We start from the raw sequence: 14,332 nt of genomic DNA, 5'->3' as shown, positions 1-14,332 counted from the left end.
GGAGGAAGGAGCATAAAATATCTCATGAAGACCTTATTATGTGGAGCATATACTGAAGTGATAATATTTTGCATAGATTTGGTCAAAGAAAATATATTCTTAAAATTGATTTTACCAGTGTCTTTTTACATTTGTTAATGTGAGTAACTAGAGAAATTTTAGTGTATTTGTAGCCCATTTCGTATCTCCACTGCACGGCGCTGGCCTAACGTACTGGAGAGAAGGGCCAAGTTCCAAGCTGGGGGTAAGGGTGATGTTATAGCTGGCCTGAGGTGCCCAGGGAGCCCAAAGGAGACTTGGCCCCAAATGCAAGAGTGGGGGCGGGGGAGTAGCAGCTTCCTAGAAGGGTCCACATCGAGAACAAGAGCCCCAGAACAAATCCAAGTTAGATCCGGGACCAGGAAAGTCCGGGAAGGAACCCCGTGTATACAGAGGCACAAAGCTGAGAAGCCCAGTAACCTCCAGATAAGCGTCCGGTGGCAGGAGTGAGGGAGGTGTAAGACAAAGTAGTGACACAGGAAAGGACAAGAGACGTCCGTTCCTGAGAAGTCAGTCCAGTGTTGTCCAGCAGGATGACTATGTGAGCCACAAGCCACGTTTTCAGTTTTGTAGTAGCCACATCCAGAGAAGTAAAAAGTGGGGGGGTTAACTTTAGTAGTCTGTTTTATTTAAGCCAGAGTATTTATCATGTTAACGTTTCACCGCGTGATTGATGACAACAATTCGTAACGACATAGTGTATCTGCTCTCGTTGTCTTTGAAGTTGGCCGCGTGGCTTACACGCACAGCACATCGAAGTCTGTGCTGGCCCCAGTTCAGGTGCTCAGTGCCACCACATGTGACTTGTGGCTACTGCATTAGGCAGTGCGGGGCTCCTAGGATTTTCCCATCATCAAGTGCGCTGGGAAAAGGTTTGGAGCAGAAGTGTCCCTTAGGAAAAAAAGAAAAAACAAAAATGGTAGCCACAAGAGAGACAAGGAGCTCTCTGGAAGTTGTCACCACCATCTTTTGGTCACTGTCACCTACCGAGGTCACTGTCACCTACCGATCTTTGAGCATCAAGGTACTTAGCTGTAAAATGGATATAACATAGATCTCTCAATTTACGAACTGGTATTTTGGGAGCAAAGTCTCTTTTTGCAGACTTGACCTCGTGATGGAGATATGTGAGGGCAGTTTCGGGGTGCAGACAGCAGAGCCCTGTCCTGGATTTTGTCCAGAGTCCTGTAAAGGGGTAACTGCTCTCTCAGTTCCCAAGTGGTTCGAACTCCTTTCAGTGGGCGACCGGGGACAGGTTCCTTAGATTTTTCACCTTTAGGTTTCTCATCTGTGAACCTGTGGTGTGCACATAAAAGGAAGCAACGTGTGTAAAGTGCCTCACCTGATAAAAAATTGATCAGAAAATGGCCATTTCTTTCCTTCTGCGCTGTCATCAAAAGGGCTGTTTCACGTCTCCAAGAGCAGCCTAAGAGGATGTTAAACTCCAACAGCATGACTGGGGATCAGACTAGTGCAGTTATGTCTCAGAAACATTCCCAACCCTTTCTCTATCCCCTTCAAAAGGAACTTCAAGGAGTCAGTTCATTTCAGAAGGAAATTGTCCAAAAAAATATGCAGATTAGAGCCAGCCCTTCGGGGGGCTTTTTTTTCTAGCATCACAATAAGCTTTAACTGGAAAAAAACAGCTTTTCAGTGTCCCTGGGCTCTATCTTACTGGAGAAATGGCACAAAAATTCTTCCGAATCTCCAAGGAGTTTCCAGGTGCTTAATGACTTGTCAGGGTAATAAACAACTGAATTCTGGGAAATCATTCTGTGAGATGTTACCTACCACCTTCCTCTGCCTTTGAGAATCAAATGAAACAACATAGTCTGGGCGGAACGGAGGCGGGGGGCAGGGGGAGGAAGCATCAGTTTTGAAGTCTGACAAACCCGAGTTTGAACCACAGTTCTGTCACTGATAGCCACATAGTCTTTGGACAGATTGCTTTGATCTTTGAGCATCAAGGTACTTAGCTGTGAAATGGGTATGACATATATCTTACAAGATAAGAACTATGTATGAAAGGAAAGAATGTTAGTTATCTATTGCTGCATAACAAAATGTCCCCAGAACTTACTGGCTTAAAATAATATTTGTGATCTCACTTTACGTGGGTGAGGAACCTGGGCATGGTTTAGCTAGGTCCTTGGGCTCAGGGTCTCCCAAGGTGTCAGCCATGGCTGCGTTCTCATTTCTAGGCTTAACTCAGGAAGGATCTGCTTCTGAGCTCTCTCATTGGTTGTTGACAGGAGCTAGTTCCCCATGGGCTTTTGGACCGAGGGTATCAGTTCGTCAGTGGTTGTCGGTGGGAGGTCTGCCTCAGTTCCCTGCAGTGTGAGCCTCTCCCTAGGGCAGCTTACAGCAGGGCAGCTTGTGTCACCAGAGCAAGAAGGCACGAAGAGTCAGAGGAAGAGACGACAAGACAGAAATCAGTCTTTCATAACCTAATCTTGGAGGTGACATCCCATCACTTTTGCTGTTTTCCAACGGTCAGAAGCAAGTCAGCAGGTTTGGCCCACATTCAAGGGAGAAAGGGTGTGTGTCAGGGGGAAAGGAAGGTTGGGAACCATTCTGGAGGCTGTCTGCCACGGTATTTAAACATTCTCGGTATATAGTCGTGATGACCAGACATGACAGCATTTTGAAAAGCAGTGTTCACCACAGAAATAAAAGACATCTATTGGCATGTGTATCAGGGTCAGGAAATTTAATCATATGACACTACCAGTCTATAAAAGGGCTGATTCTAACCGATACTAGGTTTTCCAAGGACTACATTTAAATATGCATTTAACTTACATTACATACTGATTTGATAACATATTGCCAAATAACAATGTTTGGAGTTAAAAGGCACTCATTTCTCCTAATGTTTTATCATGTGTCTGAACCCCTTTCTGATTATTTTAGGATGTCCACGTTTTTATGGGGATGTAAGTAAAAATATTCATCTCGATTTTCTCATTTAGCACCATTACAAAGGCATTTGGCCCTGCTGTACTTTCCTTGTAATTAGCAGCTTAATAGCAACATAGTATTTCCATTCTGTAGCTAAATCTAAGAGTCGTGGTTTACTTAACCATTCCTTTACTCTGTGATACAGAAGTGGCAGCAAGTGTTTCACCGTTAAAAGCAATGCTGTGATTGAGTATCTTTTGTGTGGTAAGTTTCCCCCCCCCCCCCCCCCCAATTTGAATTATGTCTTTAGGCTAAGTCCCAGAAAAGCAATTAGAGTATGCACATTTTAACGGCTCAAGTTTTTATCCAAACGGGAAGACAGGTTTCCTCAAAGACAGACGTCTCAGCTTACTTTAAACTAAAAACAAAAACAAAAACAAACAAACAAACAAAAACTATGGCATGTAGCCTATAAGGACATTTCATGAATACTTGTGGACTTGAATGAGTGAACAAAAATATTTAAAAATCTGAGACTTCAGGAAAAAATATTTAGGCCAGATCTCTTGTAACTTTTTTTAAAAATCAAGAGATGTTGTATTTCCATTTAGATTTCACTAAGAAATGTGGAGAGCCTATTCATGCCAAGCACTGGGCATGGTTGCCCTTTGCTTATCTCATTTCATCCTCACCAGCGCCCCCTACAGCTCATTTTCCGCACAGCCAGAGAGTGAAATGCTCAAAGCATAAATCAGATCAGGGCACACGCTTGCTTTTTAAGTAAGCCCATATGATTTGGAAGGAAAAGTAGGTCCTCTTCTCTGGGCAGAATACTAGTTCTGGAGAAAACTCTACTTACGTAGAAACAAAATTTCCACGCAATAACCAGGAGTAACCTAAGGGAATTTTCCTGAATATAGTTTAGCTTGGGTAATGGATCATTTTAGTTAAACTACGAATCAGAGTTATAGAACACTTTGGTAAGCAGGGCACAAGTGACTCTGAGAAAAATAATTTTACCGATCAGAATTTACTCTGACTGATGTCTTTCTTGGAACCTCACGGTACCCTCCTCCCCACCAACTCCCCCCCCCCCCACCTTTTAAAGAAAATTTCGTCGTCTTATTACAAGGACTATCACTTTCATTTCTTAGACCCAGAGGACCAAGTTGCTTGCACAAGCTCAGAGTACCTGAGTGACACCATCAGAATTTATTTCCACCCAGGGTCCCAAAGCATCGCTGGCTTGGCTGCTAACCTTGGACCACAGCGCCCCCACGTGGGCGGCGGCTGGTTTGGCTTTTCCACCTGGGCAACTTCTCACCCAATCAGCCCTTCCGTTTTTCTCCCGGCTCAGGTGAAGGAGGCCATGCAGCGGATCCACGACCGAGGAAACATCGGCAAGTTAATTCTGGATGTAGAGAAGACCCCGACTCCACTGGTGAGTCAAACGCAGAGGGATCCGTTCAGTTCAGCACGACAGGGTCTATCAGACGCAGGCACAGGTGGGGGAGAGGGAAATACAGGCGGCTCTCTGGCTCGCGGAGGAGACCTGTGTAATCAAAAAACCATGCAAATGGACAATTAGTCACACCGCTGGGATGCGTGCTGAGAAGGAAAGGAAATGCCTCAGTGCGAGCATTTCAAGAGCAATCTAAGGGCAGTCAGGAAAGATAGGGATAACCTGCCTATCACAGGTGCTGCCTCTTGGTTGCCACAGGTGAGAGGAATTCCTGGTAAAATCTAATAGAGTCACGCACATTCTCAACAGAAGGATGCCACCTGCCTCCGAGATGCCTCCTGCGGGTACCCTTATGTCCAGGGATCCCTCCAGGAGTGAAGCGTGTCAAAGTCACTCCCCAACCTGCTTGCTGGGGCCACCGGTGGTGGGAGGGGGCGATGTAGTGTGCGGTCGACACACAGAGCGCCGTCAGACTGCGTGGATTCAGAGCCTGGCTCTCCTCTCCTGTGTGTGACCCTGGGCGATTATCCCGCCTGTCTATCTTCAGTAGCCCTGTCTGCAAACGAAGTTCTCACAAGTCAATTAGAGTGATACACATAAGGCATCGTCCCATGCATACTAAGTTCTGGGAAAGGATTAACAGCGAAAATACTTGGGGTTTTTTGTTTCTTCGCTTTCTCACCCGTTGAGTCTTGAACCTGCATCGGGCATTTATAAAAGAAAAAAACTAAAATCTTTGCATGTTTTAGTGTGTATTTTTTTTTTTAGGTGTACCTTGGCTTTTGTAACCATAATTTAGTTCAGGAAGGACGGTCATTTCACTCAATGAAGGGTGATTTCATGAGAGGGCATTTCACAAAGTGCAAATGACCACCAGGTATAGGGACATCGTATGTTAAGTGCTTATGAAGTTCTAGGGGTGTGACAGCAAGTATCTGAAGGCAGATGAGGGGTTGAGGCTAGGGAGGAGGTGAGGGCTGGGCTCTCGGGTCTTCTGTGCACTTCTGTTGTTCTTAAGACACATGACCAGGTCTGTTTTACCCCATCAGTAGAGGGGATCTAGAGCCAACCTGGACAGTTTGTTTTAACCAAGATAGTTGCCATCAGCTTCCTGCCTGTGACTGTTACACAGGAGGTCCCGCTGGGCCCTTGGACTTTGGGAAGGCCTGTTTGACCACAGGGGATTCTCACCAGTTGGGCTGAAAAGCCCAACTTTGAGGGTGAGACCTCAGGACCTGCCATGGTGCTGGTTCCTGAATCTCACTCAGGAGGGCTTCTACCTTAGGACCGAAAGAAACAAAGAGATGTGGTGAGTGGCCAACTCAGATCTGTGGTGTTTGGAAGGCCTCTGCGGGGAGAAGGCCACGGCCTGCCTGGATAGAGACGAGACCTGAAGGAGGAGGAGCGTGTAGTCAGGCTAAATAAACAGAGGGCATCGTGAGAGCCAAGATGGGTCCGGCGAATCTTTTCTACGGCAAGCGCCTAATGAAAGGAAATGGCATGGGGTCAAGGCCCCTCGGGAACGCATCATTTCCCACTGGGCAGCTGTTGGGGGTGGGGGCAGTGCGGGGCCTACAGAGGGGCCTTCTTCTATTAGAAGGGCCACTTTCAGAGCTCAGGCCAAGCCAAGGGCCCCGAATCTGCCTCGCTGAGTACACTGCACGGTACTCCCCCTCCTCCAGGAACTATCGGGGCTACGAGGGGCTCGGGCAGCGCTCTGGAAGTGCCTTTGCCAGGAGTGCCTACGAAGTGCCTGCCAAGAGTGAAGGCTCTCCTGCGTGGGGCCTTCCCTCAATGAGGCTGAGCCAGGGCGGAGCTGAGCTCACCTGAGGACGGGTCCCAGGGTCCCAGCAGAGACTGGGCTGCTTCCTCCGGACCCCACGGCATCGGGGCGCAGCTCTGGCCCCAGCCTGACCGGCGCCCCTGAGAACAGTGGCAGCGTTTTCTGAAGCCTGCCGACCTCTGCCGCCCCGCCACTGCCCCGGGCACGTCACCTCTGGGTGTCCCTGCGCGCTGCGGGAAAACAGAGCCTGCCCACCTTGCACAGGGGGCAGTAGTTACTGTTTCTGCTGCTTCTTGTTGAGAAGATGGAAAGGGGTAATGTGCCTGATCCCCTGGCACACTGGTGAATGTGGGGTACAGACTAAGAAGGCAGAGCTCTCGTGATTATTTTTGTTGATGTTTATTTATTTTTGAGAGAGAGAGAGAGAGAGAGAGAGAGAGAGAGAGAGAGAGAGAGAGCCCGACGCGGGGCTTGAACTCACGAACCGCGAGATCATGACCGGAGATGAAGCTGGATGCTTAACCGACGGAGCCACCCAGGCGCCCCCAGAGCTCTCACGATTATTCGCTCGCTATTCTCAGAGTTCGTACTCTACGCTCCTGCATGCCAGGCACCGTGCTAGTTGCAGAGGGTAACACAGGAAGACAAGAGGAGACCTGGTCATCTTCCACGGTGTCTGCGCTTCCCATGGTGGGGCAGGTGGACGGCGGTCAAGAGGCCATCCGTCCAGATGGGACACTGCTGATCTGTGCTACAAAGAAGAGCTGATCATGGTGGGGGGGGGGGGGGGAAACCGTTCCAGTTAGGGTAGTCTGGGAAGGCTTCCTTGAGGAAGCGGGCTGAGCGCTGAAAGCAAAGTAGGCACCAGTTAGGGGAGGGAGTGGTGGGCTGGCATTGCAGGAAGAAGACACTGCCTGTGGCCAAGAGGGCAAATCCAGCTCCAGGACAGGCAACGCGGGGAGGCCCGAGGACCGTGGGCCCAATTCCTGTTTGAAAGAATGAGTGGTGGGCATAGGCAAAGACTCGGGTTTAGGAGATCTGGGCTTCAGGGCAAAGGACGTCGATTGGGGCTTAGGAGTGGAAATCTGAGGCCCAGTTCGCTAAGGGGGCTGCTGATGGACAGGACTAGGATGTCTTGAGCATCCGTCATGCGCTCGGCCCGTTGCTGGACGCTTCAAGTACATCATGTTACTTTGTTTCACTTGGTCCTCATGATAGCGTTGTAAGGCAGGTGGGTTTATTCCCGTTGTAACCATCCACAAAAGGGAGGCTCAGAGAGGGATAATAACCACGCCAGGGACTGGTGGAGATGGCTAGCTAGCTAGAACCAAAGTCCACATTCGTGGACACGGTGTTCTGTGTAGACAATAAAGGACACGAATGCACATTTGTTAGTATGGTTGTTCTGGCTTCTTAGGGAGTGACAGCACCAGGACTTCAACCCCGACCAGTCCGTGCAGTGGACGCTCTCAGTGCCTAAGTGCGTCCCCCAGCACCTGGCCCCTCTGACTGAGAGCCTCCAGCCCCAGAAACATGTGTGGCCAGCACGTACAGAACTGGCCAGAGAGGCCAGGGAGATACCCACCTTGGCCATTCCTTGGCTTCCTCCCCACCCCAAAATTTGCGGGACACCTGTGAGGGGCATGCCCCTCACTGTCTCCCAGTGGTCCCCAAGAGGACTGAGCCCCAGTCGCCCACATCAGGAGCCTACTTATTAGGCTCCCTTGCCTTTTCTGTCTCGTCTCCTTCCTCCCTACCAGCGCTTCCTTGGAATCATCTCCCAAATTCCCAATCCTTGCACTCAGATCCTTACGTCAGGGCCCCCGCCCTAAAACAGGCGGCACCACACTGCCCTCCTGGGGAAGGAAACGACCCTAACTCTTAGCCCTCGAAGGAGGCCTTCCCAAGGGGCTTCCTCAGATGCTCCAGGAAGGGAGGAGACATCGCAGACCTTCTAAAACGCCCTGTGTTGAATTGCAGATGGCCAACGACAGCACAGAGACCAGCGAGGCGGGGGAGGAGGAGGAGGACCACGAGGGCGACAGCGAGAACAAGGAGCGGATGCCCTTCATCCAGTAGCCCAGGACCCTGGCAGGAGAACACGGAGGATGATTGGGAACAAGAGGAGCCGGTGGAGAAAGTTCTTCTGTGCCCCAGTGAACAAACGCTGTAGCCCACTGTGTGTTGTGTTTGTCTGCAGTCAGCTGAGCTAAAAAGCTGTTGATCACTGTTGTTTTTGAAATTAAGTGCCAATCCCATCCCACGCAGTATTAAGTCCCTCCCCCACCTGTGTGTTACTCTCTCCCCTCTCCCCTCCTTCACAACCATCCATCTTTGGGTCCTTCTTGACAGTTCTTAGAACAGCCTTGCAACTTAATACAAGCCCTCAGGCCCAGTGCCTACAAGACCAGACGTGGGCAAAGACAAGTTTCGACTGAAGGGTGTTATCTTAAGAGCAGTGTCCAGATCCTGGGAAGCTTCAGGCCAGTGACACTTTTTGCCTCCAGCCACCCATGATTCTGACAAGAGCGCTTGCCAATGTGGCTGGCAGAAAGAGGGTAGGCTGGCGGGTGTTTTTATGAGCCCATACATTTAGGATCTCTCCAAACAATCCTTTCCGTCTCCCCGTTCAAGAGGCAACTTCCTTACATGCATTGAGTTGTTTAATGGGCCAGAGGTTGAACCACTCTCCTCTCAGCCTCTGATGCTTGATCCCTTCACTGGTTCTTAACCATCAACACAGGAAAACAGACGTGGAGTTTTCAGGATAGAGGATGGGTCAACAGCATGAGTTTGAGGACCAGCCACAGAGACTTCTCCTCTGAAACCATGTCTCATGAGCAAAATCCTCCCCTCCCCCACCATGTACATTTTATTTCAATTGTAAGAAAACTCACCACGTGTGGGACTATTTCAGAGGTCATTACCGAGATTTGCCTACATTTGCACACCTGCCACGGGCATTACCGATTTTGCTATTTCCATTTCCTGGTAGTGAGCAGCTACCTTTACCAAGGATCCCCCGGGGAAGACCTCCCTTGTAGACCATATTTGGGGAAAAAGAAAATCAGTGAGTGTCTCTTTTCTTGCCAAAGCATGTTCCGACATGTAACAAACTCTAGCGATACAAACGGTTGACGTTCAGTATCTGATGCCAAAAGTGCAGTTCCTCTCCTCTGAAATATAAAATTACGGTGCAGACTCTTTGTAGGGCCCCTGCTTTTTGGTAATCGGGGACCAAACTACTTGATTGCACACCCTTGTCCGATTTTCCAGCTCCTAAACTCCTAGGAAACCCCACACCCAGCCCCACCACACTTGACATGCCTTGAGGCGAACCTTTCCCCTGACGGATGAGGAAGAGTCTCAGTGTCTCCACAAGGGGGCTCCTCATTCACTGCTCCTACTCCTGGCTCAAAGGGTGACTCCTTCATTCACAAACCAAGCTGGAGACACATGGAGCCCACACGATTAGCACCCCCCCCCCCCCCGCCAAGTCACTTTGCTTTCTGGAAGACCTTGGAGGGCTCCCACCTTGCCCCACCTCTCCACCAGTGAGCCTTAGGGTCGACCCAACTCTTTCCCCAAATGATGGGAATGAATGCATTCCAGCAATTACCTTTTCATTTCCAAAGTCCTTTTGTAACAAATGTCACCTCATTGATCACATTCTTTTTTTTTTCCTACCCCAAGCTTGTGATGATGACTTATTTATGCCAAATATTTATCTGAAGGGAGTTTCTCCTCGTTGTGAATGTACTTGTAAAATATGAAGGCAAAAAAGGGTGCCGCCATCTGATGAGCAGGGAGGTGACAGTATCTCAGAAGACACTGACATCTTCTGTTTATACTCCATGACTCACCGGCGTTTCATTTCTGGGCCACGTAGAAAGATAATGTGGAGGTTTATCTCCCCACCCCCAAAACTTTCGCTAAATGCTGTATTATTGGTCATGTTTCTCCCATAACCAAGCTGACAATGAGGTTTTAAGGAGAACCACCCAAGTGACATTCCTGGTGAGCTGGACAGAAATGGCATTTTCTAGGGCTGGGGTAACAAGAGCCACCGGCCACATCAGGGCTGTCCTCTGTGACAGGGGCGAGAACTGTCTTCGCAGAATCCCACCACCGGCCTTTGTTCTGTCCAGAGGAGAGGCATTTAAAAAAAAAAAAAATCATGCTTCCCCAAATCTGTTTTTCAACTAGCAAGATTAATACAGTCAAATTATGGCCGTTGGTTAAAGAAGAAACCCTTTTGGCTCCTCGGAATACAGAGTGAGAAAGGAAAACTAGAGTCTCACTATCAAGGTCAGGTTGTGCCCTGAAGAACAGGAGAAATACCAAAATTAACCCTTTACTGCACCCTTGTTTTTTAAGCACCTTCTTCCTGTCACGTGATTGGTTTTCTGAAGGAAATGTAAAGAAAGTCTCAGTTTGCCTTAAAGGAACTGTGAAGGCTTCTCTGTCATCTAAACTTGATTGGAGTGAACTGAAATATTGTCTAATGTATTTGTGGCTTTAGAGCTTTTGTTACATTGTGCCTACAAAGCAAATTATGTTTACATAAAATATATAATAAAGTATTCAGCATAGCATAACCTAGCCTGGCGTCAGTGACCCCACATCCATGGCTGTTGGGAAAATATCGCCACTATTAAAATGTAAGGAGTGGGTGACCAAAAAAGAAAAAGAAATTAAAAATATGTGATAGAAGAATCTTCAAATGAGAAACTAAAGACTGCATAGAGAAAACAGGAGTCAAAATAAGACGAGCTAAAGCCTTTTTTTTTTTAAAGAAAAAACATTCAAGTTCCCTCAAGCAAGAAAGTAAAACCACTAAAGAAAAGAACTGTCCAAGACATCATATAATAATAATGGCAATAATTATAATGGCATTTATAAGGCACCTACTATATGCTGTTAAGAAAGCTGTATAGATAAAAATCATAATTAAGTAACATATATAATAACTCCCAAGGGCCCGGAGAGGTAGGGTTTATCATTACACCCATTCCATAGGTGACAAAAGTGAAGATTAAGATTTTGCACTTGCCCAAGATCACACAGCTAGTAAGTTGTGGGGCCAGGATTTCAATCCAAGCTAGAATCCATGCTTTTAACCACCGTATCATGCTTCTTGGCTTAAATAAGGGTGAGATAGGATGCATTTCAAATTACCAGCCTTTGTTCCCCAGAAACTCTTCAGGTATTCTGTTTCCTCTGATTTCAAGAACATGCTTGTAAATTTGTTTTGCTTTGCAGCAAATACTATACATATCAAGAGGCATTTTTTTTTTCTGGTCCTCCAATGGAATATTCAGTGAATTAGTGATTTTTTTTTTTAGAAAAAGTAATGTTTTTACTCGTTTTTTGAGAGAGACAGAGACAGACAAAGTACAAGCAGGGGAGGGGCAGGGAGAGAGGGAGACACAGAATCCAAAACAGGCTTCAGGCACTGAGCTGTCAGCACAGAGCCTGATGTGGGGCTCGAACTCATGAACCATGAGATCGTGACCTGAGCTGAAGTCGGATGCTCAACCGACTGAACCACCCCTCAAGTACTGATTTTAAAACTCACACATCTCAACCACTTTCATTTTCATGATCCAATATCCTCAAGGTTACCAAAGAGATACACAAATTAAATCCCCAAGGCTAAGATTTCATGAAAGAGGAATTCATGATTAGGGAGGCTTTAGTATGTTTAAGGTGTTCTCAGCAGGAAGCCAAAAAAACAGAGCTAAGCTCCATGTCAATAAAATGCCACATACCTAAACCTGAATTTACAAAGTAGAAAGTTACTCACCTTGTCAGTAAAATTCTCTCAAAGTGCCTCCTCGAAGAATTTTCTCATATATTCCTACTTAATGTTCATGTACTCCGTATAAATCTCGTGGTCTCACTTAGCCAGTGTTGGTGCACTGTCACATGTAAACACAGTTCCAGCAACAACAACTGGAATCTAAACTAAAACCCACATCTTCACTTACAACTCTGAGAACGGGGAAGAGGTCAAGCGGCCGGAAACAAAATTCCTTTCAGTGTCGTGAATGAGGTTTGGGTGGTAATGGAGGTTTTTAAAAGCCGTTTGGGGGTGTAGGGAAATGTGTGTAGAAGCAAAGAGATAAGGACTTTTGAGGGCATATTGAGGAGTAGAGAGAAGAATGTACCTGAAATGCACACATGGGGATGGAGTGGAGCAGGAGAATGGCATGATGGGAAGTCGGTACCAGGTTTGGAGGTCTTGGATGCCGCTCGATCATCTTGGATTTCCGTGGAAAGGAACGAGGATGTGTGGTGGTGTGGCATGAAAGTTGGGGCACGGAGGTGATTACCAAGAGTAAAGGCAGGGTTCAGCGGGAAGAGGGATATGAGATGGGTCAAAGTGTGGGTCTCACTTAGACATCAAGTACCTCGATTGCCGCTGCCCTGGTTCGGGTCCTCCAGAATCAGACAATGAAACAAGGATTCCAAGAAGGACAGCTTGGTGGAGGAGAGGGGAGGGGAATATAAACAGGAAAGGGAAGAAGCCAGTTCAGGGTATGTTGATGAGCAGGTTACCGCTGTGGGAGAGGTGGACAGGTCCCCCAGTTTTCCCATTTGAAAAGTGAGCAAGTTGTCACATTTCTCCATCAGTTTCCACGCATCATTGTAGAGGGCTAGTTCCACCCGCGTGTTGATTCCCTGATGCTCTTGACCTTGCCCTTGTGTGAACCACCCACGTGGCTGTGGCCAGACAATGCTGTCAGATGGACAGCCACAGGAAGCCATTAGGATACATGGAAGCAGCGAGGGGATATGGACCAGGGAAGTTCCCACAGATCCAGCTGGAACTCTTCCAGGGAATTTGCTCTTTCTTCTGAAGTCAGAGGGGGAAGTTTTTGAGGTTTTCCATCAACCATATTCCAGGCTTACTAACTACTCCCCCATTCTGGCTGTCCCATTAGCTCACAGCATCCCTTCTGTTTTGTTTTGTGTTTTGTTAATTGGTCTTTTGACTTGAAGAATATGGCTTCTGCTGAGAGGAGACAGCCAAAATGCTCCCCCTACCCCAACCTCCACTGTGATGAGTTAGTTCATTGGGGTCTTTCTGCCAAATTTCAGGTCCCATCACTGGGACCAGAAGATGGGGCTCCACGTTAAACGAAGACACACGTTTGTTCAACAGGTTTTTAGTGAACGCTTACTGGGTGCACGAGCCTGTTCCGGTCCTAGTAATAGAAAGAAAATAAGACACAGACCTTTCCTCAAGAAATTCACAGTCTGAAACTGTGCTATCTAGGAAAAATATGAAGATGAGCCCCATACAAGATTACATTTTCTAACAGTCACAGTAAAAACGTAAAAAAATATATAATTTTAATATTTCATGTGACCCCCAATACAGAATGTTGCCATTTCAACATACCGTCAGCATAAAGACTATTAACGAGACTTTTTATGTTCCACTTTTCATACTAAGGCTTCAAAGTCTGGTGTGTATTTTAATGCAGCACATCTCAGTGTGGACTGGACACACTGCAAATGTTTGGAGCACCTGTGTCTAGCAACTTCCATTTTGAAAATTTTTTTTTCAACGTTTATTTATTTTTGGGACAGAGAGAGACAGAGCATGAACGGGGGAGGGGCAGAGAGAGAGGGAGACACAGAATCGGAAACAGGCTCCAGGCTCTGAGCCATCAGCCCAGAGCCCGACGCGGGGCTCGAACTCACAGACCGCGAGATCGTGGCCTGGCTGAAGTCGGAAGCTTAACCGACTGCGCCACCCAGGCGCCCCATAGCAACTTCCATTTTGGACAGGCGGGTCTAGAGAATGAGCAGAAATCGACACCGGTATATACCACACAGCTTCAGAGAGGCCACGTTAGGGGCCAAGTGGGAGCACAAAGTAGAGAGGGGTCAACTCTGTGACAGAAGAGGACGTCAAGGAAAGGGTACCCCCGGGAAGTGATGCTTGAGTGAAGTCTTTAAGATGAATGGGTGTTGTTCAGGAGAATAATGCACGCGACGCACACAGCGTAGTGCCTGGCACAGAGTAAGCACGATCAACCTTGGCTTCTTTTCCCTACTCCCATTTGCTAACGCAGGAAAGAATGGGATGTTTGGGAAAGACTCAATAGCTTCCTTTGTTTCGTTTTGTTTTGTTT

The 14,332-nt window shown here is 47.5% G+C and overlaps 1 protein-coding gene across 1 annotated transcript in view; it reads left to right on the top strand.

Moving 5' to 3' along the window:
• Positions 1-9,791, top strand: part of VAT1L (vesicle amine transport 1 like) — a 147,455-nt gene extending 137,664 nt beyond the window's left edge. The window contains exons 8-9 of the mRNA XM_047834170.1: positions 4,298-4,381; positions 8,166-9,791. Of these exons, the coding sequence (XP_047690126.1) occupies positions 4,298-4,381; positions 8,166-8,264 (183 nt within the window). The 3' untranslated portion in view covers positions 8,265-9,791. The remainder of the gene's footprint in view (positions 1-4,297; positions 4,382-8,165) is intronic.
• The last annotated feature ends 4,541 nt before the right edge of the window (positions 9,792-14,332 follow it).

This window comes from Prionailurus viverrinus, chromosome E2 (genome assembly GCF_022837055.1).
Source record: "Prionailurus viverrinus isolate Anna chromosome E2, UM_Priviv_1.0, whole genome shotgun sequence".
In the NCBI taxonomy this organism is placed as follows: Eukaryota; Metazoa; Chordata; class Mammalia; order Carnivora; family Felidae; genus Prionailurus; species Prionailurus viverrinus.
This window is presented reverse-complemented; position numbering and strand designations above follow the sequence as displayed.